Source organism: Geotrypetes seraphini, chromosome 3 (genome assembly GCF_902459505.1).
Source record: "Geotrypetes seraphini chromosome 3, aGeoSer1.1, whole genome shotgun sequence".
Lineage (NCBI taxonomy): Eukaryota > Metazoa > Chordata > Amphibia > Gymnophiona > Dermophiidae > Geotrypetes > Geotrypetes seraphini.
In genome coordinates, this window is record NC_047086.1 from 132113206 (window position 1) to 132140958 (window position 27753).

At 41.8% G+C, this 27753-nt stretch overlaps 1 protein-coding gene across 3 annotated transcripts in view; it reads left to right on the forward strand.

Moving 5' to 3' along the window:
* Positions 1 to 27753, forward strand: part of CCDC25 (coiled-coil domain containing 25) — a 57466-nt gene that overhangs the window by 16782 nt on the left and 12931 nt on the right. For all 3 annotated transcript variants that reach the window (XM_033937532.1, XM_033937533.1, XM_033937534.1), the window contains 5 exons: positions 850 to 889; positions 3127 to 3178; positions 8793 to 8868; positions 17485 to 17588; positions 22072 to 22274. In XM_033937532.1, the coding sequence (XP_033793423.1) occupies positions 850 to 889; positions 3127 to 3178; positions 8793 to 8868; positions 17485 to 17588; positions 22072 to 22274 (475 nt within the window). The remainder of the gene's footprint in view (positions 1 to 849; positions 890 to 3126; positions 3179 to 8792; positions 8869 to 17484; positions 17589 to 22071; positions 22275 to 27753) is intronic.

The following is a 27753-nucleotide window of genomic DNA, read 5'->3' on the forward strand; positions in this document are numbered from 1 at the left end:
CCTGTTTCAGAGGGCATTTGAGTAAATGAACGTTGGCTTCCCTTCCAGACATGTCCAGATTTTTAAAGGGAGCCTTACGTCTTCACCCTCTGGTATGCTGCCTTTTATAACTTGAAATCTTAATTTGGTCCTGCGGGCGCTTGCTAGAGCTCTGTACGAACCCTTTGAAGAGGCATCTCAGATGGATCTGACAGTCAAAACCGTGTTTTTAGTAGCCATATCCTCAACCAAAAGGGTAGGAAACAGGATATTCGGTCTGTCCCAGTATGGCAAGTCTCATGTTCTTATGGTGTTGCTATGTTAGGAATAGAGCAAGGAATGAGCTCATGATCCAGATGTGTTCTGTAGGGATGTGTGCATGCAAAAACATTTTGTTTGGTTTCAGATTTTTCCATATTTTTCCTAATATTTGGAGTGTGTTTAAAATACATTTTTAAAGTGCATTAAATGTTTTTAATGTAATTAAATCGATTAAACATGCACTACATTTGTTTTATATACAGTACGCTAAAATTCAACTAAAAGCAGTTCTGCTTCCATCATTTTTTCTTTAGCACCATTGCACTAATTAGAGCATTTGAACTGATGAAAGAGCTGTAGCTTCAGCTGATTATATCAGCAGTACGGTGTTTGGAAAAGTAACAGTTAAATGCAGTATAATTTTTGTGAGATACAAATTAATTTATTGTAATGTGCATGTTTGACTTTTGCTTGTGGTTTCATATATAGAGGTTGAGTATGAGCAGCATTCTGAAAGCAGGATTGATCTGGTTTTTGAAATCTGAGCCAAAATAATGACAGGCTAATAAATACCCCTTTCTTTAATGCATTATCTTTCTTTTACTGTAGATGAAGATCTCATAAAGTATGGCTGGCCTGAAGATATCTGGTAAGTCCCTGATAGTAGAAAGCGCATGCTGTGGGAAATTCTTCATCAACTATAGGAGAAAGACTGAGATGGCGGACTGATCTTACATCTGCTGCCATCTACACTGACACAGTACAGTTTTAATATGCCTCTACTGATATCACAAGAACTCTTCCTGCTAAGCTGCATGCAGGCCTCAACAAATTTTGCTGCATGGGGCTGTTCTGACAATCTCTTGACTCTCCAACCCTGTGAGACTGCTGGAATAGTACAATGTGGCAAGATATTGGTGTGAAGTGTTCACACAGCTCCATGGAAATGTGGATTTCTTATCTCACCAGACCAGTACAGATGTTTGGGTTTGTGCTAGCTTCTTTGTTACAGTACTAAGCTATGATGTCATCAGTTAGGAATCATGTGCAACCCCTTGGCCAGCCATTATTTCCCAGTCTTCATTAGGTGGTACATCTGGCATCTTATGCAGCTTTTGGTAGTCTAGTAGGACATTTACATGGTCAATCACTGTTAAAATCAAAGGGGCTCATAGAGCTGAGGGCTCTCTGTGTGGTACCGTGTTTCCCTGAAAATAAGACAGTGTCATATTAATTTGGGGTCCAAAAAACACACTAGGGCTTATTTTCGGGGATGTCTTATTTTTTTCATGTACAATGATCATCTCTCCTCCCTTTTTCCTTTCTCTCCCACACATGAGCAGCATCTTTTCTCCCCTCTCACCCATCCCCTTGTGCCTTCCCTCTGTAGCATCTTTCTAGCCCTCCCTCCCTCCCATCCCACCATGCAGCAGAACCCTTGAGCAGCATCTTTCTATCCCCCCTAACGCAGCAGAACCCCGCTGACCCTCCCACTGCGAGACTGACATAACTCCCTCCAAACAGCAGCATCAGAAGCACTCTTAACAGGCTGTTTATGGCCTTCTCCCACTGGGACCTTCCCACTGCTGCATCACTGTGATATCATCAGCAACACGGCACAGGGAAGGACCCGGCAGGAGAAGACCACGAAGCAGCCTGTTTAGAGTTCTACCGGCGCTGCTGTTTGGAGGAAGGTATGTCGGTCTCGCAGTGGGAAGGTTGGGGGGTTTGGATGGGAGGGAGAAATGGGAAGATGCTGTGCAGGGGGATGGGGGATGGTCAGTGGGGGGAGTGCTGCTGCCGGCGAATCCAGGGATGGAGTCGGAGAGTGTCGGGGACATTCGGGAGGGGCTTCGGGGGTCAGTCTAACTAGGGCTTATTTTTGGGGTAGGGCTTATAGTAAGACCTACCCCGAAAATCACTTATTTTCGGGGAAACACGATATTAAAACCTTTCTAATATGGCTATTTTCTCAGCCTGGGTATGTAACACCTAGTCCCAAATCACAAGAATTTGCGGGAGCCAGTCAAAGAAGCCGCTGAGCAGGAGCGCCAAAGCGTGCCCCTACTCATTGCAGCTCAGCCACAGAAGAAACCAGCCATGACCGACTGGGTTAGCAGCAGGGCAGGAGCAAGGAAAGCTCACTCCTGCCCGCTGCACCTCTGGACCACCATGGATAAAAGTAAGTGGCAATTTTTGGGGAGGCCATGGCCCCTGTGGACCCCCTGTTCCGACGCCTATGGCTCCACTAGGATTCCAAAAGTACACAAAAAGTATACCACACTACTCAACCGGAGAAGTGTAACACATTACACAAGCCTCAGAATCAGAGCCTACGTACAGCTACCCAATCACAACCGAAAAGTCAGCGTAGTTATGCTCCTACATGCTCCAGTCATCGGCCAAGAACTAAAATTATAAATTCAACTACCTTATTTTAGCTTTATTCTTTTAACTTTTTATTGTTATAACTCAATTATTCTATTTTGTTTTTCTTTTTACTTTAATTTAACCCCTTTAAAAACATAAATATACTACTAATGCGCATTTGCACTTATTCGGTATATTGAAACGGTGACAAAAAAAGAAGTCACTTATCTTATGTTTAGTCAACTTTTGTAATTTTGAATAATAATACCACGAGGGTTTATTGTTTTAGTGTATCCACTAGGATTCCACCAGGATAGTAACATCAGCTTGTCTAAAACCACAAAGCCCTTTAAATCCCAATGGGCTTCAGGGCACTTACTGCTGTGGCAGCAATTAGCACAGCTTTGTAAAAGGGGGGGAGGGGGCGGTATGTTACGAGTATCTGGCTCTTTATGCATTGTGACTTATGCTTGCAGAGGTTTTAGTGTTTATCTGTTTTTTCATTGTATTTTTCAGGTTTCATGTGGATAAGCTTTCATCTGCTCATGTCTACCTTCGACTACACAAGGTATTAAAATATACTTTCATTTTAAAGCCATAAAGGAGTTTTCCTTTGCACAAAGCCTTTATTTTCTGTTTAAGAGTTCATGATTTTTTTTAATTACATGCAACCATATCTGGGAAAACATGACTAAAACCTAGTGACTGTAGTCATGTTTTTCCCAGAGAGGGTCACAGATATCTAAAGATTATTCACTTTTTATTTAGGGATTCTTTTACAAAGGTGCAGGAAAAAGTGGCCATAGTGTGCCCTTGTCCCATGTGCCAAAGCCACTTTCTACTGCAGCTGTAAAATGGCCGATTTCCCTCCCTCCCTTTTTTAAAATTAATAGCCATGTTGCTATTAGTATGTGGTCCAATAATATGCTAGAAAAAATTCCACTATTACTATTCCACTATGACTGTGCGTAGGCTCCATATCTGAGGCCTTTTCCCGTTGAAATTAAAGTTAAAAAATGAGTGCACTTCTCTGAATAAGTAATAGTGGAATTTTTTCTAGCATATTATTGGACTATATACTCCACTAGGGTAGGTTTATTTAGGTTACAATGCTATTAGTATGTGCCCATCAACAAATTAGTGTGTGAGCACTAACCACTACCTATTTTATAGGTCATAACAGTTCACGGCATTAATTAGCATGTGGTGTACTAAGTGATCAATACTGGCAGCCTTCTCTCTGCCGCCTCCCTCCCCCCAGACTCATCCCTTCTGCCATAAAATTAAAATATTTTTTTGCATGTGCTAATAATATCAGAATGGTGAAACCAAAAAATCAAATACAAAGGAGGTGTACTAAAGATTAGTCTAAGCCAAAAATCACCTCTATAACTGGCACCTTATAGAATAAGTGACAAGCCTCAGAGACCTTAAATTCAAGCAGTACGCTGCTAGATATATTGTCAGGTCAGAATCTCAATCATTGGCTTGTAACTCGTGAAAATCAATATATTTTTAAAATCTCTTTTAAATAAGTTTTAAATATTATAAGTTATTCAAAATATTAAATAATCAGAAAACGACAGTGCATACATTTACAAACAGCACTTATCTTTTAGGTTGTAAGTGCTGTTTGTAAATGTATGCATACTGCTTGAATTTAAGGTCTCTGAGGCTTGTCACTGTATAGTCACTTATTCTATAAGGTGCCAGTTATAGAGGTGAATTTTGGCTTAGACTAATAATATCAGACTCACTACAGGACCTTCTGTGGTAAGCCCCTTTAAGCTGCAGTAAGAGTGTGCTAGTTACTGCAAATTAGTAAAAGGGCCTTTTAATAAAGATAATTACCAGCAAGAAAGATTAGGGGCTCCTTTTACAAAGGTGCGCTAGCGGTTTAACGCTCGTAATAGCGTGCGCTAAACCGCTGGCCGCGCTAGCCGCTACCGCCTCCTCTTGAGCAGGCGGTAGTTTTTTGGCCAGCGCGGGGGTTAGTGCGTGATTAAAAGTCGCGTGCGCTAAACCCGCTAGCACGGCTTTGGAAAAGCCCTAAGAAATTCTAGTATCTTGTTTGTTTGTTTATTTTTATTCTGCCTTTATCAAGGCGGAGCACAGAGCAACAGACAAAATAAAATTACGTACAAGCATCTTAGAAAAATATAAAAAGTTTCACAACACATAACAAAACCTATCAGATCTGCAGGACTGAGTTGTTACATATTCTTTTCCATGCTAAACACCAATGATGCCAGCCACAGCATGAATTTAGAAGACTCAGCCTTCATACAAAAGAAGGTTTTAATAATGATATCATTAGTTAAGGTTTTATTGTGTTTGTCATGTTGAAACATGTTTAGCATTTTTAATATGTATGCATGTAATTTTGTAAACCGCATAGTTTCTATGCGGTATATAAATTTATAAATAAATACTTCATGAGACAAAACAAGTGTCATTTCAGTAGTTTTTTTTTTTTTAATTCCCCCATCCTTCCCTCCTTCTTTAATGTAAAATTGAAGTTTATTCCATTCTTCTGGGCAGCACAGTAAAAAACCTTAGTCCTGACTGTGAAATATGGCCTTTCTCCTTGCTGGTATTGTCAGGTCATGATGCGTCGAGGAGCATAACTGTGGTAGAGAACTATGCCCCTCTTTTACTAAGGTGCACTAGCCGATTTAGTGCGCGCTAAATATTTGCGTGTGCTAACGCGTCCAAAGAATATAATGGGTGCGTTAGAAACATAGAAAGTGACGGCAGATAAGGGCCAAGGCCCATCCAGTCTGCCCACACCAATGACCCTCCCTTACCTCTCTCTGAAGAGATCCCACGTGTTGATCCCATTTAGTCTTAAAATCAGGCACGCTGTTGGCCTCAATCACCCGCATTGGAAGACCATTAGCGTTTAGCGCGTGCTAATATTTCACACACGCTATACTGGCTAGCGCGCCTTAGTAAAAGGACCCCTCTCTGAGATTACACAGTGCACCAGGTAGCCAGGAGCACGACCCAGTACGCCCAAATAGGTTTAACACAGTTTAACCCAGGCCACACAGTGGTATAAATTGATATCTGGATTTATGAATAAAAAAACAAAAACTGGTCTTCGGGACATTTGGAGCATTGAGATTAAGCATCAAATTACTGCGTCTCAATGGCCACAAATTTGGTCTTGGAGGATGAGATGTACAGTGTCTGCATCTGAGACAAACTTGGTTTTTTCTGTTACATAGAGCATTCTGGACCCCTGTTCGTTTACAAAAAATAGATGGCTCTAAGCCTGAACTTATGTATCCTGTTCCAAACATATGTATCTTGTTGTAAACATATGTTTCTTGCTGTAAACATCGCATACTCTCATTGCACGATTCTTGTTGTGAACCGTTTTGAACTTATGGTATAGCGGTATATAAAAAATAAAATTATTATTATTAATAGATGTTGGCATTGTCATCTCAAAGTAGGGACTTTAGATCTATTGTCCATTCATTTTGGCTTTTTGAAAATCAATATGGGGCCAAATAAATTGTTTGTTAGAAAATCCGGTGGCTTTATCATATGATACTATATTATTTGGCATGTCAATGAGGGCGAAAAGTCAGATTTCTTAAAAAAATAATAAGTTTTTACTTATTATGACAGGAGTTGCCATACAACAAATTACAGTTCTGGTGGAATTCTTTGTGTCAAATATATAAAATGGAAAAAATATTAGCCACACAGAAAGGGAATTTTAGTAAATTTCAGGATGTTTGGGGGCCATTAGCAGATTATTGTAATGAATAGATAACATTTTTCCCTTAATAGTACAATTGCAAATGAGGGGGTGGGGGGTTTCTGATCTTTTATTAAATGTTTAGATTAGTAGAAAAGAATATATTATATGATATACGTGATTGCATATGTTATAGTAGGGGTGGGAGGGAGGGGGTTAAATTTCATTAATCTAAGTTGATTATGATAGAAAATGAAGTGATGTTTCCAAGTTCAAATGTTATTTCCTGATACACTTGTTGTAAGTTGTAAAAATGAATAAAGAATTTATAAAAAAAATCAAAAAACAACCAAATTCATAAACAAAGTCTTCCCTAAGAGAGTTTAGTTTCACATAACATATTAAAAAAGAGAAAACATGTTGATGGAAGATAGTCTTCCTACCAAATTTGCTTTTTATGGAAACATCGGAATACTGGCTGATTTGACACACTGTTGTATATTGGTGTTGTGATCTCTGGCCTTCAGTCTGGAATTAAGGGCTCCTTTTACAAAGGCGCGTTAGGGCCTTAACGCGCGAAATAGCACACGCTAGCCACTACCGCCTCCTTTTGAGCAGGCGGTAGATTTCGGCTAGCGTGCGCTAATCCGGTGCGTGCGCTAAAACCCTTAGCGCACCTTCGTAAAAGGAGCCCTAAGGCTACTAAAGTCTGCACTAATCACTCTGCTCATTTGCTGAGAATTGAGTGCTGGAGTTCAGCTTTGTATATTGCAGGCATTTTGCTCTGAATTGCTCTTTATTTTCAGGAACTAGGGCACAAAATCCCTACTTGAAATGGGTGGGCACAGTGTTCTTAGTTTTAAATTGCTGGTTGTTTGGCATTCAGTTTGTTCTGTTAGAATGCAAAAAGTGGTTGATGAGGCTTGTTTAACTGGTACCAGCAAAGGCATGCAAATGATAAGTTATCTGCATATTGATACAGATTCACAAGTAGTTTGCCTGCCCAACCACTTTTGGAACGTTTGTATATTTTCTTGGGTTGGTGTACCTCTCTTTTATGTGTATTTGTGTGTTCTAATAAAAGCTGAGACTAATGATGAATTTTTCTTTTCCCCTTTCTCTTATCCATTTTGGGAAGGCATCATGAATTGCTTCAATCCTCTGTCCTCCTCCCCATCCTAAGTGCTTCAGCAAGCCTTGTACTGAAGAGGGAACAAGGCACAGCTGTGCCCAGTTCCAGAGCTCCTTTGTCATCTGAGGAGCACAGTGTTTTGGCTAAAGCCCTATACAGGAGCCTTAGTGAGGAATGAAACTTGTCTGCCCTGGCAGTGTAGAATATTGAGTGCTGATCTTTGAAACTGATTCACACCCCTAAAATATCTCATTTTAATTAAGGGAAAAATCAATAATAATAAAACCCTAAGCGCGCATGCACACTCCTACCTCCGTGATCCCTGCCTCTGTGATCCGTAGCTCCATGGCAGAGAAATGTTAAAGCGTGCGGCGCGTGCGTACATGACTGTTTGCTACGAGTGCGCGTGTGACGGTTTCCAGTATCCTGCGGCGGTAACTGTGCGCCAGTTGCCCTTTCCACTGTATACAATACAACGTGATGATAAAGAAAAAGGTTGGTGGGAGAAGGGGCACGATAAACAGACAGGCAGTGGGCAGGAACATTGACAGACAGACAGAAATAGAGACACACACACTGAAAGACAGGTAGGTGGGAGAAGGGGCATGAGAAACATACGGGCAGAGGGCAGGGAGATAGACTGACAGACATATATAAAGACAACACGCAGAAGGACAAGGGGCCAGGGAGAGAGATAGAAAGAAAAAAAACAACCCAGACAGCTGCCAAGGGGAGAGAGAGAGAGAGCAAAAAAAGACAGACATACATACAGTGGCCAAGGAGACAGACAGCAAAAAAAGACAGACATACATATAGTAGCCAAGGAAAGAGACCGAAATAAAGAAAGACAGACAGAAAGCGGCCAAGGGGAGAGAGAGACAGCAAAAAAGAAAGACAGACAGTGGCCAAGGAGAGAGAGAGAGAGAGAAAGACAGAAAGTGGCCAAGGAGAGAGAGAAGACAGACAGACAGAAAGCGGCCAAGGAGACAGAGAGAAAGACAGACAGACACATCTATTCTAGCACTCATTAATGTAACTAGTTAAGAAATAAATGGTTACGAGATATCAATAAATTTCTCAACTATCTAATTGTTATTTCTCCATAGTTTCCTCTTTTTTCCACAAAGAGACTTAACTGCTCAGTTTCTTTACAAATTCCTCCCCTCCTCCCCCATGTTTTTTTAAGAAGTCAGTTTGAATGTTTGGGGGGAGGGGGTTTCACCTGTTTAAAAATAAAATTCAACGTCCATCCAGTCTCAAGAAATAGGTAAATCTAGCTTTTTTTGTTGCTGAATTGTAGCTGAATCTTAATAATCCTTTTCTGCTGATGCATTTTAGGGGCAGACAATAGATGACATTCCTAAAGAAGTGCTGATAGACTGCGCACAACTGGTGAAAGCTAACAGCATTCAAGGTACTATCTAGCCTAGAAAAGGAGGTGGATGGACAGGTTCAGATAACAGATAAAACATTGCAGTGCTTATCTCTCTTGCTATTTCATTATTGGCAAAAAGTATTCGGGACTTTATAGTGCTTTAAGAAGATAAAGTAATAAAGGGAGGCAGATGTTAACTGCTGCATCTCTTCCAGACTTACAGCCATAAATTCTGAATTGGCTGTCCACCAGTCTTGACTGTTAAGCATTGCATGACCACCCAGCTTTATAGATGTTATTGCAGAAAGCCTATGGCCAACAGCTATGATCAACCTAACTTGTGTTACCAGTTTTCAATGTTAGGGAGCCAAATGACCCAACTTTCTTCCAAGTGTCAGGTTTCTCATTTTTATATTAAAAAAAACTAAAAATGTTCTATAAAATCCTGCATAAACAGTAACATAAGAAAGCAGGTAATGTAGTTCAGACTATGTGAAAGTGCTTATAGCTGTTCTTAGATATACAAATGCAAATAATTTGGAAGTATCAGTTAATAGGGAATTGGAATTGGTTTTGGATTTAGCTCCAGCCTTTTTATGAAGTTCAGGGTAAGTTGCATTCAGGTACAGTAGGTATTTTCCTGTCCTCAAGGGCTTACAATCTAGATTTGTACCCAAGGCAGTTATCGCAAAGAGCAGTGATGAGATTTCAACCTGGCTTACCTATTAGATTACTCTTTCTCTCTAATATAGGTGGTGATCAATGGTGTAACTGAGACTCAGTGGGTTCTGGACAGGAGGAACAATATGGCTTCCCTCCATCCCACCCCCACTCTACCCTACCCTATGCTTGCCAGATTCTCCACGGCTTCAGCGTCAGAGACAGAGCTAAAGACTGCCCCTGTAGTTAATGGGACCTTTCCTCTGTTACATCCTGTCCACAGTAAGTGGCATCAGCGTGGCGGGACATGGCAGAGCATAGGTCCTGCTAGCCAGAGAGGCAGCCTTTAGTGCTGTCTCTGATGCTATAGCTGTGGAGGACCCAGTGGGCAGATAAGTAGCTGAGCGCTGGAGGAAGGGAATGTTCAGCTGTAGGCAGCTATTGGCCAGCTCTAGGCATTTTGTTGTATTAGCTCAATAGTAGCTATTCCCCTGGTGGTGATTTCATAACAAAGTGCCTCTTTAAAATAGCCAAACAAGAGTCTTATTTTATAAAGGCCTTTATAAGGAACCTTTATAAAAAGTCTCTCAGGACTATCCCTAATAATGCACAGATTCTGTCAAGACATATTTATACCTGCTTCAAAGGGTGTATAAATGCACATATGTGTGCCTATTTTATAAAATATATAAATGGCAGATGTGCCCCAGCTCTTCTGTATATCCTGGGGAATACCTGTGTTCTGGTCATGTATAAAAGTACACACACTCTTAGTAGCAATTTTAGCCATTTTCCATGTGTAAAAATATTTTGTAAAATTATCCCCAAAATATCTTCAGATGAGGTAAAAATAATTTTGCTGAACCCAATCAATACAGTGTTGAACTAGTGTGAAGCCTCCTACTAAACTGTAAAATAAGGAATGTGCACTCTTATTTGGCAGCTGGACCCCTAGTGATAGTACCGTGACTACCGGTAGGGGTCAACTAGTGACAATTTGAACCCAGCAACCTAGGGTACAGGAGTGACTGGGGATTGTTCCCGCTAGACACCAGGGGTTGCACTGGTAGATCTGGAAGTCTTTGGTAGGGTGGGAAGAAGTCCATGCGGTCCTTACTTTAAGATGGCTCCCAGAGCATTGGGTTGCATGTAAGCAGGAGTAGAGAAGTGGGCTAGTGGTTAGAGTAGCTGCCTCGGCATCCTGAGGTTGTGAGTTTGATGCCCACTGCAGTTCCTTGTGACTCTTGGCAAGTCACAAGTCATTGCTCCACGTACAAAATAAGTAGCAGTATAAAATATGTAAACTGCTTTGATTGTAACCACACACAGAAAATCTGATATATCAGTCCCATCCCCTCTTAGGGAGGAAAATTAATGCCAGCTTGTGAAGTTCAGTGCAAGCTGCATGTGTTTATTTTTGTGTGAGTTAACAACCCAGTGATAGTAAGTTTCTGCAGATTTAGAGACTCCCATGGTGAATTGAACTGTGATAAATTGCAGTATTTTACCTCAGCTTAGTAACTTTCTTCCTAATTGTGCTATACAAACTAGGGATTCACTTAGTATTTCATGCCTTGATTCTAAATTTATACATTAATGTGCCCCCTGACATAATATTGTTCAATTTATATGCTTTTATGTCCATAAAAATGGTTTAAATTAAGCAGGAATTACCTCAGCACTAGGGGCCAGGTTCTGTAAAGGACATCTAAATATTAGGTGTCATTTAGACGTCCAGGAGTAGAATGCTGAGCACGATTCTATAATGTGTAGACGCACTATAGAGAATCGTGCTCAGCAGTGCTGAGCGAATCTAAGCATGTCTATATTGTTAGATGTCCTTTGCAGAATTGCCTTTTAGGTGTTGCATAGACGTCCTAATAATGTCTATAATGTTATCGTGTGTTAGCGTTATGACATCACTAGAATGACAATTTTATGCTGTTTTTTTTACATTCTAATCTAGTAAAATGCTGGCACCACTATTATATTTTATTTATTTATCTTTTAATTATTTATATACCACTTATATCCTATGTGGTATTTAAATTTGGCTGCCCAGTGTCACGAGGAGCAGTGGGGGATTTCAACCAACAACATCAGGGTGCTAAGGCTGTAGCTCTCTAACCACTGCACCACACACACACTCAGATAGTAAACTGTATGTCAATTCCAAAGCCAAGCTTATATCTTCTTGATTTACAAGCAGTCATTTCTCTATGATAAATATCAAACATGTATCTTCAACATTTGTCCAGTTCCTCTTTTGGCCTCTATGTTGCTCCATCAAAACACATGAAAGCAAAATATATATTTTGCATACTAAATCTTCTAATTTTTGGTGGAAAGAGGACTCCTTGCAAAAGCAGGTCTACTTTTGAGCTTGAGTTGGACGCTAGATAGGCTTGAGTTAGGTGCACGCGACTTAGGAATCACTTAGGCGTGCTTGAGGCGTCCACATATAGATAAATGGGGCTTCTATTTTTGGGGGTATAGAGGACTCCAGTTTGATATTAAGGTCAAAAGATGTTTAATAATACATTACTTAAGCAAAGCACATGAATATATAGACTCAGCCTTCAGACTCAGCCTTCATACAAAAGAAGCTTTTAATAATGATATTGTTAGTTAAGGTTTTATTGTGTTTGTCTTGTCGAAATATGTTTAGCATTTTTAATATGTATGCATGTAATTTTGTAAACCGCATAGTTTTTATGCGGTATATAAATCCTATATAATAAAACCCTAGCCGCACATACGCACTCCTATGTGCGTGCTTCCATGATCCGTAGGTCTGTGGCCGCAGGAGTGTGCATGCGCGAGTCCCCAGACTTACACCTACTTACACTCGCCGCCAGCGTTGGATTCCCTGCTCTACAAAGACGGGGATCATAGGAGGCCCGAAATCGCCCTAACTCGCAGCCACATACCGGCACAAACCTCCCTCCAGCATTGGCAGCCGCAGCACGCTAAACAGGCTGCTTCGCGGCTTTCTCCTGCAGGTGAGTTTCCTGCTGGTGACGTCATCAGTGACGCGACAGAGGGACTCAACTGCAGGAGAAAGCTGCGAAGCAGCCTGTTTAGCGTGCTGCGGCTGCCAACTCTGGAGGGAGGTTTGTTAAGGTCATGTCGCATGGGAGGGAGACATAAGAGAGTCACCGGGGGTTGTGCTGGGAAGATAGAGAAGCGTCTGCCTCGGATGCTTCAGGCAGCAGCAGCGTTTACAATTCGCTGCTGTTGCCGGCTTCAGGCCTTCCTCTCTGGCGGGTCCTGAAGCCGGCAAAAGCAATGAATTGTGAATGCTGCTGTTGCCCGATGAAGTTCAAGGAGGAAAGGGAGCAGAGGGAGAGAATGGCTTGGAGGGAAGAAGACATGGCAGGGCATGGAGGGAAGGAGGAAGGTATGCCAGACAAGGGGGAAAGGAAGGAGGAGATGCCATATGGAGCAGAGAGAGAGAGAGAGAGAGAGAGGGTGGACACTGGATGGAAAGAGAAGAGAGAGCAGTGAATGGAAGGGACAAGACAGAGGGTGAACAGTAGATGGAAGGGAGACAGACACTGAATGAAAGTGTGGGGGACAGGGGGAGCAGATGTTGGAAGGAAGTGGAGAGGAGAAAGAAAAAAGGGCACATGCAGGATTGAGGGAAGAGGATAGTTAGAAATAAAGATAGAGAGACAGGGGGCCAGGGAGAGACACAGACAGAAAGAATGACAGACAGATAGCATCCAAGTAGAGAGACAAATAAAAAAAACAAAACAGGCAGACATCTACTCTAGCACCCGTTAATGTAACGGGCTAAAACATTAGTTTATAAATAAATATTTCATGAGACAAAACAAGTGTTATTTCAGTAGTTTTTTAAAAATTCCCCCACCCTTCCCTCCTTCTTTAATGTAAGATTGAAGTTTATTCCATTCTTCAGGGGCAGCACAGTAAAAAAAAAACCCCCAGTCCTGACTGTCTGAAATCTGACATTTCCCCTTGCTGGTATTGTCGAGGAGCATAACTGTGGTAGAGAACTATCCCCCTCTTTTACTAAGATGCACTAGCTGATTTAGTGCGCGCTAAATATTTGCGCGTGCTAACGCGTCCAAAGAATATAATGGGTGCATTAGCATTTAGCACATGCTAATATTTTGCGCATGCTATACTGGCTAGCGCGTCTTAGTAAAAGGACCCCTCTATGAGGTTACACAGTGCACCAGGTAGCCAGGAGCACGACCCAGTATGCTCAGATAGGTTTAACAAATTCAAAACCAAAGATAAATGGTAAGAAAATTCAGTATCTTAAGCAAATCTCCCATAAACAAAGTCTTCCCTAAGAGAGTTTAGTTTCACGAAACCTTTTATTTTGGGGGTAAAGAGGACTCCTCTCTGATGATAATAGAAAAAGATATTTAATAATGCATTACTCAAGCAAAGCACATGAAAATATATATAGCATACTAAACCTCATTCCTAAAAGGCTAAGAAAATAAGAAGAGAATCTCTACTCACAACGGCTGTGGTTCAGAGCAAGTGGACATGTCTGATGCTCAATCTTGACATTATTGTGACATCATCAATATGCACTTAGATGGCAGAATGTCACTAAAAAAATAATAGGAATATGTGCTTAGGTTCCTGACCATACTAAGGATTTAAACCCACCACCTTGGGAAGAAGGAAGAAGTGCCTTTAACTACTGAGCCAAAGGAGATTTCTTTTAGGCAGGGGTTCCTACATTGCGAGATTATACCTTAGGGTATCGTATCCATCTCTTATGAGATCAAAAAGAAGCTGTTTAGGTACTGGGGGGGGGGGTTGTGTGGATTTGAACCTATGACCTGTGGAAAATGGAAGAAGTGCCTTTAACTACTGAGCTATATGAGCTTTCATTTAGGCAGGGGTTCCTATTATTTTTTAGTGACATTCTGCCATCTAGGTATATATTGATGATGTCACAGTGATGTCAAGATTGTGCATCTCAGACATGTCCACTTGCTCTGAACAACAGCCATTGTGAGTAAAGATTCTCTTCTTATTTTCTTAGCCTTTTGGGAAAGAGGTTTAGTATGCTATATATTTTTCATGTGCTTTGCTTAAGTAATGCATTATTAAACATCTTTTAGCCTTAATATCAAACAGGAGTCCTCCATACCCCCAAAAAATAAAGCTCGATAGTCGACAAACAAACACACATTTCATCATCCACTTTCTGCAGTCGTTCTCTTTTTTTCGATTTAATTTCTCTCAAAACTGAAAATCCAAGTTTGCAAAGAAAAAAAGATCCAAACAATAACAACGCCTTGATTGCTTTGTTACTCAAGTTAGGATAACTACATTAAAAAAAAAAACCTAAACCTAAAATTACTTGCTGTTAGTTTTTAAGGACCAGTCACATCAAAGAATGATGCTTGTGTGGGTGATTGTATCCTTATGCACACAGATGCTCATAACATTGTTAGACTTGTGTATACGATGTACATGTCATCTATTCTAGTATATACTTAAGAAGGGAATTTTTAAAAATAAAGTAAAATTATGGAATCTTTGTAGTACACCCGGAATGTCTTTGCGGGAAAACCACTTGGCCTGGAATGCAGTTTGAGAGAGACTAATCTAGAGCATAACATTCATTGAATTTATTTATTTTATTTGTTTTCTATCCCATCCTCCCCAAAGAGCCCAGAACGGGTTACAGGGTAGTATTCACAATATACAGTCAACAGGTTACAATTTGCAATAGCTGCAGTACAATTTGTGTGTGTGTGGGGGGGGGGAGGGAGTTTCGGTACAAGGTTTTATCCTAACTTGACACATACTAGATATTATATTAATATACAGTTTACAGGTTAAATTTGTCATAGTTATAGAGCAAGATTTTGCATTACAAGTTTTATCATAACACAACACATACCGAGGATCTTGTATCAGTATACATTTCTTTGTAATCTATCGGTCATAGGCATGGGAGCTATGTGAACAGGTATGTTTTTATTGCTTTCCTAAAGTTGAGGAGTCTTTGGTATGAAGTGTGAGTAGGAATGTCGTGGCGGTTTGCAGTTGAAGGGCACGACCAGTAAAACACACAGTGGGGGACTTAACTGAACCGCTCCAGCAAATCTTCACCGCAGTTTTCAAACTCTGTGCGTCTCCAGATCATACAGGCTTGGTACATCAATGGAGATGGTCCATTTGAAGAACCCAACACAAATTCCTGTTTTGCCAGTAAATCTGGCTTCTTTGGGGAAGTAATCACATCACATCTCCTGTGCTAGTTTTGCACATACCATGACAATAATGTTCTCTACTCCTTATTTATTTGCAAAATATTTGTCAGGTAAATTGAGGATGGGGACCTCCGCAAAGTCAAACATATCTGAAACAAAGGTTCCGGCTGTGATATGCAGCTTCTTGCAGCTGGAACCTTTGCTTCAGATATGTTTGACTTTGCCAGAGGTTCTCATCCTCAATTCAGAGTATGCTCTAGACACCTAATGGCAGGCTATTCTATCTGAAAAGTGTCGAGTCTGAGCTTAACAGCATTGCGTGTTTGAAGGATCTTCATTAAATTTTTGTGGACATCTCTAGTCTATTCTTTATTTTTTTTCCACCCCTCTGGATTGCCGCCAACACCTTTTAGCTCTTTGACACACTATTTGAGAATTTCTGCTTTAGTTCTAGTCCTTTAGCAGTTTGCAGCCATCTTTCTGTTAAATGGGTTTAGAAGATTTTAGTGCTCACACACATACTAGAAATCAAATTCAAATGATAGTTTTATTCTGTTAAATAGATCTGAATGCGCACTTATTGATATGTCAGTTACAGAATTTAAATTAATAAAGCTTATTTTTACTTTCAGACTTTAAAACAATGTCCTTTTGATTTGCAGGGGGGTTGTTATTTGTCAGGTTTCATTTTTTTAATCTTTGTCTTCAATGCTTTATTCTGATGCAGATATTACTTATATACAGTGGAACCTCGGTTTGCGAGTAACCCGGTTTGCGAGTGTTTTGCAAGACGAGCAAAACACTCAGCAAACTTTTGTCTCGCAAAACGAGTGTTGATTCGCTACACGAGCTCTCACTAGAGTGGGCAGGGGTGGGTACCTGCCTGTGGGTGCTGCAGCCCTTGTAGCGTGTTGGCTTCCTTTCCCCGGGGTCCCCGTGCGGCTCTCCTCCCTCTTCGGCCGAAGCCTCTACTTTTCACCAGCGCCTCCTGGCTTCCGATTCAAGCCTGCCATCCTCCAGATGCATGCGCAGGACCTCTGAACTCCCCCTTCAAGCCGGCGCCGCTCCAACAACACGCGCACCACGCACAAGCACACAGGACATAAGAACATAAGAATTACCGCTGTTGGGTCAGACCAGTGGTCCATTGTGCCCAGCAGTCCACTTACGCGGCGGCCCTTGGTCAAAGACCAGTGCCCTAACTGCGTCCGTTCTGGTTCAGCAGGAACTTGTCTAACTTTGTCTTGAATCCCTGGAGGGTGTTTTCCCCTTTGACAGACTCCGGAAGAACATTCCAGTTTTCTACCACTCTCTGAGTGAAGAAGAACTTTCTTACATTCGTACGGAATCTATCCCCTTTCAATTTTAGGGAGTGCCCTCTCGTTCTCCCTACCTTGGAGAGGGTGAACAACCTGTCCTTATCTACTAAGTCTATTCCCTTCAGTACCTTGAATGTTTCGATCATGTCCCCTCTCAATCTCCTCTGTTCGAGGGAGAAAAGGCCCAGTTTCTCTTATCTTTCACTGTACAGCAACTCCGCCTGTCATAGGCTGCTCTGTTGATTATTGTGATATGTTTTTCATGCATATGAATAAATTCCATTTCATTACATTATCCTCGTTCTTTTTTATAAAGGTACAAAATGTGAGTTAATTGGAAAATAACTCATTTTACTGATACCACAATTATTTTGACACTTTGTAATTTAGTCCCTATATAATCTGTGTTGAAGTTTGTTTTAACATTCCTGAGCTGTTGGAGTGAGAAGTCTTTCTCTTTGCAGGGTGTAAGGAGGACAATATTAAGGTAGTATATACACCATGGTCCAACCTGAAGAAGACATCAGACATGGATGTCGGACAGATAGGCTTCCATAGACCAAAGGAGGTTAGTGCTCTACATTTGTTTTTAAGAGCTATCCCTTTATATTGTAAGCTCTGTATATGAGGTATAAGAATTCCACAATTTACAATATTTTTTTCTTACTAGCTTTTCTGGTCTCTGTGGGAAAGAATTATAGCAGCATATTTATAGTTTTACTACTTTCAGGCAATCATTGATTTGATTTTAATACTTGATATACCGCTCAAAACCGAAGTGTTAAAGTGGTTTACAAGTCTAAAATCATGCCATCATACAGTAACAATTACCATTACAATAAGTGAACCCTCACATCCATACAACTCACCCCCAAGCTACAATAGGCTTGACTTTCAAAGCTAAGCTCCAAATTTATGTTTCTAAGTTTGTGCCCTGTTTTCTTCCTGAACTAACAATATAAAGAAACACAGAATATTCAAAAACAACTAAGCTCCTTAATTTATGCTCCTTGGAAGCCCTTTTACTAAGCTGTGTTAGGCTACTAGCACAGGCTTTACCATGTTAGTTAGTGCAGACCCATGAATACTAACTTCTAAAGAATGTTAAAAACAGCTGGTGTGGCAAAAATCCCATGCTAGTTGTTTAATGTGGACAGTGAGCGTGACAGGAGCAGAGCAAATGCTTGGCTGTTAGTGACAGCTAGTGCATGGTAAAGTAGGATGGGGCTGCAGTGGTGCCTGTAGTCCCACCCATCTGGCTCTAAGTCTTGATATGGCCACCATGACCCCTAGCGGTAGTCTCATAGTGTTACCACTACAGGTCAGCTTTCGACATAGAGATTGCCTCCTGAAAAATTTAGCTAATGCTGGAAGAGTTGTCCACAAATCCAAAGTACAGAATTAGGCAGGTCTGTCCAATCTCTGTCCTCAAGGGATGCAACCCAGTTTTCAGAATTTCCATGATGAATATGCACTGAGGTGATTGCCAAAGTTGGTCACCCTGGCTTAGAATCATGATCAGCAGAGAAAAACCTTTTCTATGACTTTATCACAAAAGTTACTTAAGAACTTTGGTCTGATCCAATATAATAATCCTAAGGTCCAGCTAGCCCAGTGTCTTGTCGGCAGTGGCTAGCAAAATCCCAAAAAGTAGCAAGATTCCATGCTATCAATACCAGGGATAGATAGAGCTTTCCCTGGTTTGTCTTAACTGTTGAGGGACTTTATCCAATATTTTTTAAACTAGCTATGCTAACTGCCTTACCATATCCTCAAGAACCGAGAGCTAGATACAATAAACAGGATCAGTAAGACTGCATGGGTCTACTCCGATCTGATTTTTGGCCGATTCTAAAAGAACTATTGATGCACTAAAAATTTTGCATGCACTTTTTAAAAGATTTCACCATATTGTCTATGATGACACCTAGATTTTTTTTCTTGGAGGCTGACTCCTACAGTGGAACTCTGCATCATTAGCTATATAATTTGGGCTATTCTTTCCAGTGTACGCTGCTTTGAATTTATCCATATTAAATTTCATCTGCCATTTGGATGCCTAGTCTTCAGTCTCTGAAGGTCCTCTTGCAATTCTTTACAATTCTTGTGTGATTTAGCATCTTTGAATAGTTTTGTGTCATTTGCAAGTTTAATCGCTCCCTTTCTAAATCATTTATAAATACATTAAAAAGCATCAGTCCCAGTACAAATCTTTGTGGAACTCCACTATTCACTTTCCTCCATTGAGAGAGGTGACCATTTAACCCTACTCTCCTTCTTTTCAAAACTTTTACCAGTGCTTAATCTACAACAGAATATTACCTCCAGTTCCATAGCTTTTAAAAATTTTCTCAGGAATCTCTCATGGGAGACTGCCAAACTGTTCTGAAAATCTAGCATTCAAAAGGAAACTCTGATAAACCTGAACAAATAGGGTAACTTTTTTTTTTTTTTTTGCATCTATTTCACTTTATAAAATACTGGTGGAGGTGCTAAAGCCTGGTGCTTAAAATCTGGTATATAGGTTAATGCATACATTCCAGAAGCAATCATGTATATTAAGACCCTTTTATAATCTATGTAAGTAAGTGAACTCTGCCCTTGTGCATATTTTTATCGTAAGTATGTGCCATGAAATTTGTGTATGTACTTTCATGCTAGTCTGTATTATATAAGGGGTCATTTACATGTATTTCCATGGATAAGTAGGATATAATCAGCCACACCAATTGGCACCAGGTCAAATCTTCTCTCTTCCAGAGGCAAGAGCATAGAAAATTCTCTGGGTATATGTTGGTGCTGCCTTCTGAGTGACTGATGCTCTTCTCAGTCTACTTCATCCACTCTGCAAAACAGCAATTTGTATTCCCCCCCTCTCTTTTTTCTTTCTTTCATTTTTTTCCTTACAAATGAAGGAACTTTGCAGAATAAGAATTGCAGCTCTCAGGAAGTGCCAGTCAAAACAGCTAAGACACCCAAGTGGCTTGCTTAAAGAAACCACGGGTTGTTCTTTGTGAGAGACCTTTGGACTCACAATACTGAGGGGTCCTGAGACCATGAAACATAAAGTGCTTGCTTGGTTATGTTTCACTGCTTTCACAGGACTCTAAGCAGGATGCACTAAGGCTCCTTCTCCTCCATCACATACAGGACTTTTCACATCAGTAAGTATGAACCCTGACTTCAGAACAATGTTCCAACTCATTCTTCTCAAAACCCCCCAAAAAAAGAGAAAGTGCTATTAGGAAGGATTGTGAGATGCTGCCTCCTGTTCTAGAAACTGGCTGAAAAATAAGATTATGTTGTCCAGACTTAAACATACTTATTGTAGTTGTTTTGGAACACAAATCAATAAATGTTAACCAAGATTTTCTAGAGATACTGATTATATAAAAACAGTAACTACTGCTATTTTACTTGTCTATGGCACAATTAAAAAAAACCACATCAAAAAGCTTGAAAGTATCTGTGCTCTAGATATCCTGAGTCTCTTATAGCCTTCTCTCATAATGATTCTTACAGTACACTTGCTGACTTCTTTACCATTTCTCCTGTGTGAGTTTCAATTCCTCTGAGGAATATACAATATCTAACCAAGAGATGATTCTTGCTGTTGACTAGGGAGCTGCTTGACCTGGACAGGAGGACAATTTCCAGGATGAGCCTCTCCTAAGGGAAAGCATTCTCAGCCTGCAACTACAAATTAATTAGACACAAAGACCATAATATAATGATTCAGTATCCAATTTATTAATCAAAGATGGTAAATAAAAAGACAGTCTTTGTGCCTGGGAGTATAGTTGCCCTTTTCTCCTCTCCCTATACTCTGAGGTTGAGCTTCCAAACTATTACCTTTATAGTTTTTTTTACATTGTGTCTGCTGTTTCACAGTGTTAGATAACAGAGCAAGACAGATCACATTATCTTAGCTAAGAACTGACCGTTAGAAAACAACTTTAACAATATCAGCAATACTTCCCCTTCAAAATTCCATGCATATATTTGCTTATCTAAGTTTTTAATTATCTTCTCCCTTATTTCATCTTACCCTATTACTATATACTCTATACTTCCATAGCATTATGGCCAGTAGGAAAAAGGAGATATTTGATGCCCCTGTATAAGATTCTGATGAGACCTCATTTAGAGAATATTGTGTGCAATTCTGAAGACCGCACCTTCAAAAAGATATAAACAGGATGGAATCAGTCCAGATGAAGGCTACTAAAATGATTGGTGGTTTTCATCGTTAGGCATTTGGGGACAGATGTAAAGATCTCAATATGTATACTTTGGAGGAAAGGAGAGGGGAGATATGATAGAGACATTTAAATATCTACATGGCATAAATGTGCATGAGACAAACCATTTGAAAGGAAACGCCAGAATGAGAGGGCATAGGCTCAGGAGTAATCTAAAGAAATATATTCTTACAGAAAGGGTGGTAGATGCATGGAGTTGGTAGAGAAAAATACTGTGTCTGAATTCAAGAAAGTGTGGGACAGGCACATGGGATCTCTTAGGGAGAGGAGGAGATAGTGGATGCTGTGGATGGGCAGACTGGATGGGCCATTTGGCCTTTATCTGCCATCATGTTTCTATGTAATCTTTAGGTAATAAAAGTGTGACTGTTAGGTGTCTGTCCAACTTACCAGTTAAATCTCTTTATGTATATTTGGTTACTGTGAAATGAACACGTATTCTATCGGAAGCTGACTCTTGCATAATGCTTCATGAAGTCTATTGATTTCAGCTCCTGAAGAAAACTCATAAGCATGGCAATTCTTTCTTCACTAAGGGTAATAATATTAGTGACACATTTGTGTGTATTTTTCCTTCTACATAAGTTTTTATCATCACTTCTGTATTTCATCTTGATTGCAGATTCATGTTTTAAATTAGGATGAAACTGCCAGCAGAACATGGAAATTAGTAGAATGTTGCAGACTTAGAATATCAGGATGGCTTTATAAAAATAGCATTCATCTTCCCTTCTTTCTGGGATAAAAATGTTGATGTGTTTGAGGTGCACAGCCTTTCCTGTTCTACAGGTGAAAATGGTGACAGTGGAGAAGAAAGTGAATGAGATAGTGAACCGGCTAGAAAAGACCAAAGATGAGCGCTTCCCTGACCTGGCTGCAGAGAAAGAAGCCCGTGACCGGGAGGAGAGGAATGAGAAGAAAGCTCAGATCCAGGAAACCAAAAGGAAAGAGAAGGAGGAGAGGAAGAAGAAGAAAGAGCTAGACGAACTCAGGTGGGCTCCAGAGAATAGTTTGGATTAAAAATCCACTTCAATTCTTTTTAAAATATTCACTTTTATGCCTGTTTCCTCCCTGTCTGATTTTGGACTCTGCCATCCTGATGATTCATTTTCCAAATATGCTTTGATATTTTATGTACCTCTATCTCATTCATATACCAAATCTGTTTGTTTAAAATGCTCTCATCCATTAGAGATTCTTCTCCAATCCCTCTTTAGTCTGGACCGCTGGGTTATTCACCTTTGGCAGCTAAGAACTATAGTATCTTCAATTAACAAAGATCTGCCCTTCCCACTGAGTACACTCCTGGAGCATGCTCCTTGGCATCTAGTTTTGTAATCCTACAAGCCAAGCTGTAGGGGCTCATCTCTTCTGCTCGTGTTTCTTTTATTAAAATTAAGTATATTAATTTGATTTTTTTTCGCGAGTTTTGCTCTTGTTCTGTGGAAATACCTTGCGGGGGTATCCTTTTGGTGGGATATCGCAGACTTTGTAAAAAAGTCTGCATCTGGGGGATTACCTGCTACTGCAATAAGCCCCCAGACAGACTGCAAGTCAGATCGGGGCTTCGGGATCAGGAGCTAGTTCACCCCAGGTTTGTTCGCTAAGGGGTGGAGCGCAGACTGCGCGGTTCCATGGAGGCGTTACCAGGATCAGGACCGGACTGCATACATCCCCTGAGAAATCTGGAGGTCTTGGAAGTCACTGACTAGGGTGACCAGGCAGATGAGGCAGTTGGAAGAAGTGAAATACAGTTTTCCTGCTTCCTGAGGTTAGAGATCTCCAAGCATGCTGTGTTCAGCTTGCCTGCCATTTCTCCCTTACAGCACAGACCACAGTGAGTAGCTGTTTGACTGCCTGGTTTGGCAATTTGGGGGGATCCTAAAAAGGGGTTTCCCTGCATGCCCTAAACCCCACCACCACACACACACCTCTAAAAATGTAAAATTGCAGTTTTCCAGGGTTTCCTGTGTTTTTTCCGAGCTGTTTTAGGGCAAAATTGGCACCCGTGGAGGTCATCTTGGATTTTCTTCAAATTTTTAAAAGTGTACTTTTTACACATAGGAGCTTTCTTTTCGCTCCAAACTTCACATGGCCTCCTCAGGACTGGATGGCATGGATTCATGCCTTGTTTACGGCAGATGGCTGTCTGATTCGCAGCCGTGTTACACGTGCACCACGGTCCGTGAGGGGGTGAGGTGTGCATGAATCCCGTGCCTTTCACCTCTGGAGAGGTCTCTCTTGAACCTAATGTTGTCAATGCCATGAAATTCGTGCCTGGTGACCCTAAAAAGGGTGAAGATGCTGTTCCAGTGAAACGCAAGCGCAGTTCCAGGGAAAAAGTCTCTTAAATCCTCCAAGCAGTCTAGATCGGATGCGCATAGAGCGGCCCTCACCGCAGGGAATTGTGTTTCCCCCCCAGAATTTGTGAATATGATGCATCAGGCATATTTAGTTAAAAAAATAAAATAAAAAAAAAGTCCATGCCTGTGGTTCCCCTCAGAATCCAGCCCAGCAGGTGGGCTTTTCGCCTTCACTGGATTCCAGTATGTCTCTGTGTTCACTGATGGGGAGTGGGGACCCCGGAGAATAGGCGGGCGATGCCTGCTATTGTGTCTGCATATCTTTCCATCCCTCTGTTGCCTCGGGGGCACCTCGGCAGCATCCACTGATGTGGCTAACCTAGCTATTCTTCGTGAGAAAGTTACGTGTGGGCCCCGAGATCTGGCGGATGATCCGTCTGGACACAGACTGTTCTAGGCAAGCCGTCTTGAGCTTATCATTGCGGAATCCTTGTGGGAATTAAGCCTGCAGTCGGATCAATCTGACCATGCAGAATGTTCTCCGACAAGTGACCAAAGACCACTCCACCTCAATTCCTGATAATCCGGATCTGGTCCGGATTCTTTCAGAAGTCTGGCATGCCCCAGAGGGTCCCCTGAAATGTGCTAGAGCCATATACGAGACTGTACCCCATGGAACCAGAGTTTTCTAAAAGTTTTGCATCGCCGAAGGTAGTTTCTGTCGTGACTCAGGTGACTCAGGTGACTTTCCTGGCAGAGTGGGAGACGGTGACCTTGGACCGTTGTAGGACCTCTAGGACACGCGACTGCCTCAAACTGGAGTTTCTCCGACCTCCGTTGGATTTCGTTCTGGATTTGCCTATAGGGCACCCCGAGATAGCGCTGCGGTTGCAGTCCACGGTTCGCAGACTCCTGGGTTTTGCGGCTATCGAACCCGTGCCAAAGGATGACTTAGATTCAGGGAGATACTCGATATACTTATTCATTTCAATGTGGTCCTGAAAGTCCCATGCTTCTAAATGGAGACTGAGATCGGTTATCGTGGCAGTGGCGCCAGGGGAGTTTTTGGCCTCCCTGGATCTCACAGAGAAGTATCTTCATATCCCCATCTTCCGGGGCACAGGAAGTTTCTGAGGCTGCATGTATTGGACCATCACTTCCAGTTTGTGGCTCTTCCGTTTTGGCCTGATATCGGTTCCCAGGACCTTCACCAAGTTTAGGGTGATGGTTGCTGCCCTCCTCCACTTCCTCCTCCATACCTGGATGACTGACTGATCAAAGTTCCCTCACTGGAGGAGGGGCACCGGGCAGTGCAGCAAGTAGTCCATCTGCTCAACGCCTGGGCTGAGTAATAAACATGAGAAAGAGCCACTTCAAACTAACATAGGACTTGGAGTTGCTGGGGGTTCAGTTTCACACGACCAGGAACCAACAGTTCCTTCTGGAGTCTCCGGAAAATGAAGATCCAACAAACAATTCAAGGAGTGTTAATATTTCCGGCTCCGTTGGCCTGGCAATATCTGCAACTCATGGCCGCGACTATCGATGTGGACCAGGACTTGGCTACGTCCACTTCAGGAGTCAGTGCTGTCTTGGTGGAGTCCTCAGCGGGACTTGTTATCAATGCCGCTGCCTTGTACGGCGATGACACACAGCAGCATGCAGTGGTGATTAAACCCACTGACCCTGTGCAGAGGTCTGCCTCTGAGGGTCTTGGACTGGGTGACTCTTGCCACGGTTGCGAGTCTCTCTGGTTGGGGATCAGTCTGTATGGTGGCCCCAGTCCAGGGCCGGTGGTCTCCCTTCGAGAGCAGGTCGTTGATTAGTCATCTGGAACTGGGGGCAATTCGACTAGCTTGCTACGTTTCCAGAGGTGTCTTCATTGTCAAGTTGTCCGTGTGTTCTCGGACAGTGTGATGGCGGTGGCCTATGTCAACAGGTAGGGAGGCACCAGGAGTCCTCTTCTGAGCCTGGAAGCTCAGCTGTTCTGTTCTTGGGCAGGAAAGCACCTAGTGACTCTGTCCGCGGCATATATAGCGGGCGAAGAAAATGTTCAAGCGGATTTCCTCAGTCGTCAGACCTTGGAGAATGGTGTCTCTCTTGACGGGCGTTCGAGTGCACTGTGCATCGGTGGGGTTGGTCAACGTTCAACCTCATGGCGTCTCCCAAAAACAGGCAAACATTTTCAGCCATCGATGAGAGGCCGACAGTGAGGGACTGGATGCTCTGGTGCAAACTTGGTCTCGAGGCGGTTTCCTCTACGTGTTTTCCTCCGTGGCCCATGATAGGACGTATTCTGCGCCGCTTTGCAGCTAATGGGGACCCGGTGATTTTGATGGCACTTGATTGGCCACAGAGACCTTGGTATGCCGATCTAGTCCAGCTTCGCCACGGTTAGGGGCTCCGGCTTCCCTGCCACTCTCACCTTCTCACTCAGGGTCCAGTCATGCTGCATGATCCAGATCGCTTTGGTGTTACGGCATGGCTATTGAGCGCGCGGCCTGGACAGCCAGAGGCTTTTTGACTGCGGTCATTGCTGTGTTTCTAACTAGCAAATGGAAATCCACGGTTACGGCATATGCAAAGGCCTGGAGGTGTTGCCAGGCTTGGAGTTCCAGCTCACAGGTGGATCCCTTGGGTTCCTTCACAACTTTGATGCTGAGAACTGTAGTAAATTCTCTTCAACTATATGAGAATATTCGTTTCCTGCTTATTTCCAGGAAAGAATCTTCTAAGAGGTCTTATCATTTTAAATGGAAGAGGTTTGCCCTAAATCTCTTCTTTTTTTTGTCCTTCACAAAAACTGCTTGAAAACCAGACTGCCAATTGTAGAAGATATAAAAACCATCTCACTAAGGGATCACCTCAGTGTGATTTGCACAAACCATTAGCATATAGGCCCTGACTCATAAAAAGTGCCTACCATTAGGCGCCTAGATCAGCATGCCCAGCCAATCTAGGTGCCTAACTTAATTTTTTAATTAGTCCAATTGGCACTGTTAATCGAACAGTGGCATTAAAAACCAAATAAAAAATATTAATTTTCAGGTAGGTGCCTAAGTCGGTAGCCTAGCCAAAAATGGTTAGGTGTGGAATTTGGCCATGGATTGCCTAAGGTGTTGGTATATTAGGCCAGGGTTTTCTTGGACTAATTTATTGGCACTTAACATTGATGCCTACCAGCACTTAAGTTGAGGTAGGTGCCATTAGGTGCAGTTCTACAAATGGCATCTAGTGGTTGATTGACAACTGTGCCAAGTGGTTCATTGCCACTAGGCACAGTTATAGAGTCATAGTCATAGAGGATAGGTCCATCTCTCTGTGCAGCCTCTAGTTTGATTCTTGAGAGGTTTGTTTTTACTCAAGCCCACAGTCATACCTCTCACAGTATCATGGGAACTGAATGTTGTTCTCCGATGATGAAAGCTCCATTCGAGCCACCAAATGTTTGCTATATGAAACATTTAACACTGAAGGTCATTTTCTTGGTGGGATCGCTTCAGCCTGCATTGTCAGTGAGCTCCAGGTTCTAGTAGCTGATCCACTTTTCACTAGCTTTCATCACAATAGAGTAGTTCTTCACCAGTCAGTTCTACCAACATTCTTCCCGAAACCTCATGCCCATCCCATCAAAGTGTACCTCGTGCCTTGGACTGCAGGAGAGCCTTGGATTTCTTCTTGGAGCAGAATAAAGCCCATAGGCAGATCACTCAGCGTTTTTGTTTCTTTTAACCCTAACAGGATGAGAACAGCCATCAGTAAATACTTTATCCAGTTGGCTAGCAGATTGCATCTCCTTTACTCAATCCTAGGCCAGACTGTCTTTGAAGGGTCTGAGCCATAGCTGCTTCAGTAGCCCACTTAAGGTCAGCCTCCATACAGAAAAGTTGTGACATGGTCTTCAAACCATATATTCACATCTTTAGTGTTCAGAACAAGATTGCCAATGCAGTAGTTGATTTGGTCAATCTGTCCTTCAGAATCTTTTCAAGTCTAGAATCCAACTCCACCCTCTAGGTTCTTTTGTCTTCTGTTCCAAAAATATATATACTGTGTGTATGTATATGTATATGTGTGTGTGTGTGTGTGTGTATATGTATTTAAATTTTTTTAAAAAAATGTTTTGAGCCTTACTTCATCTGTGGGAGCATGCGGTCCTGCTTTGTCC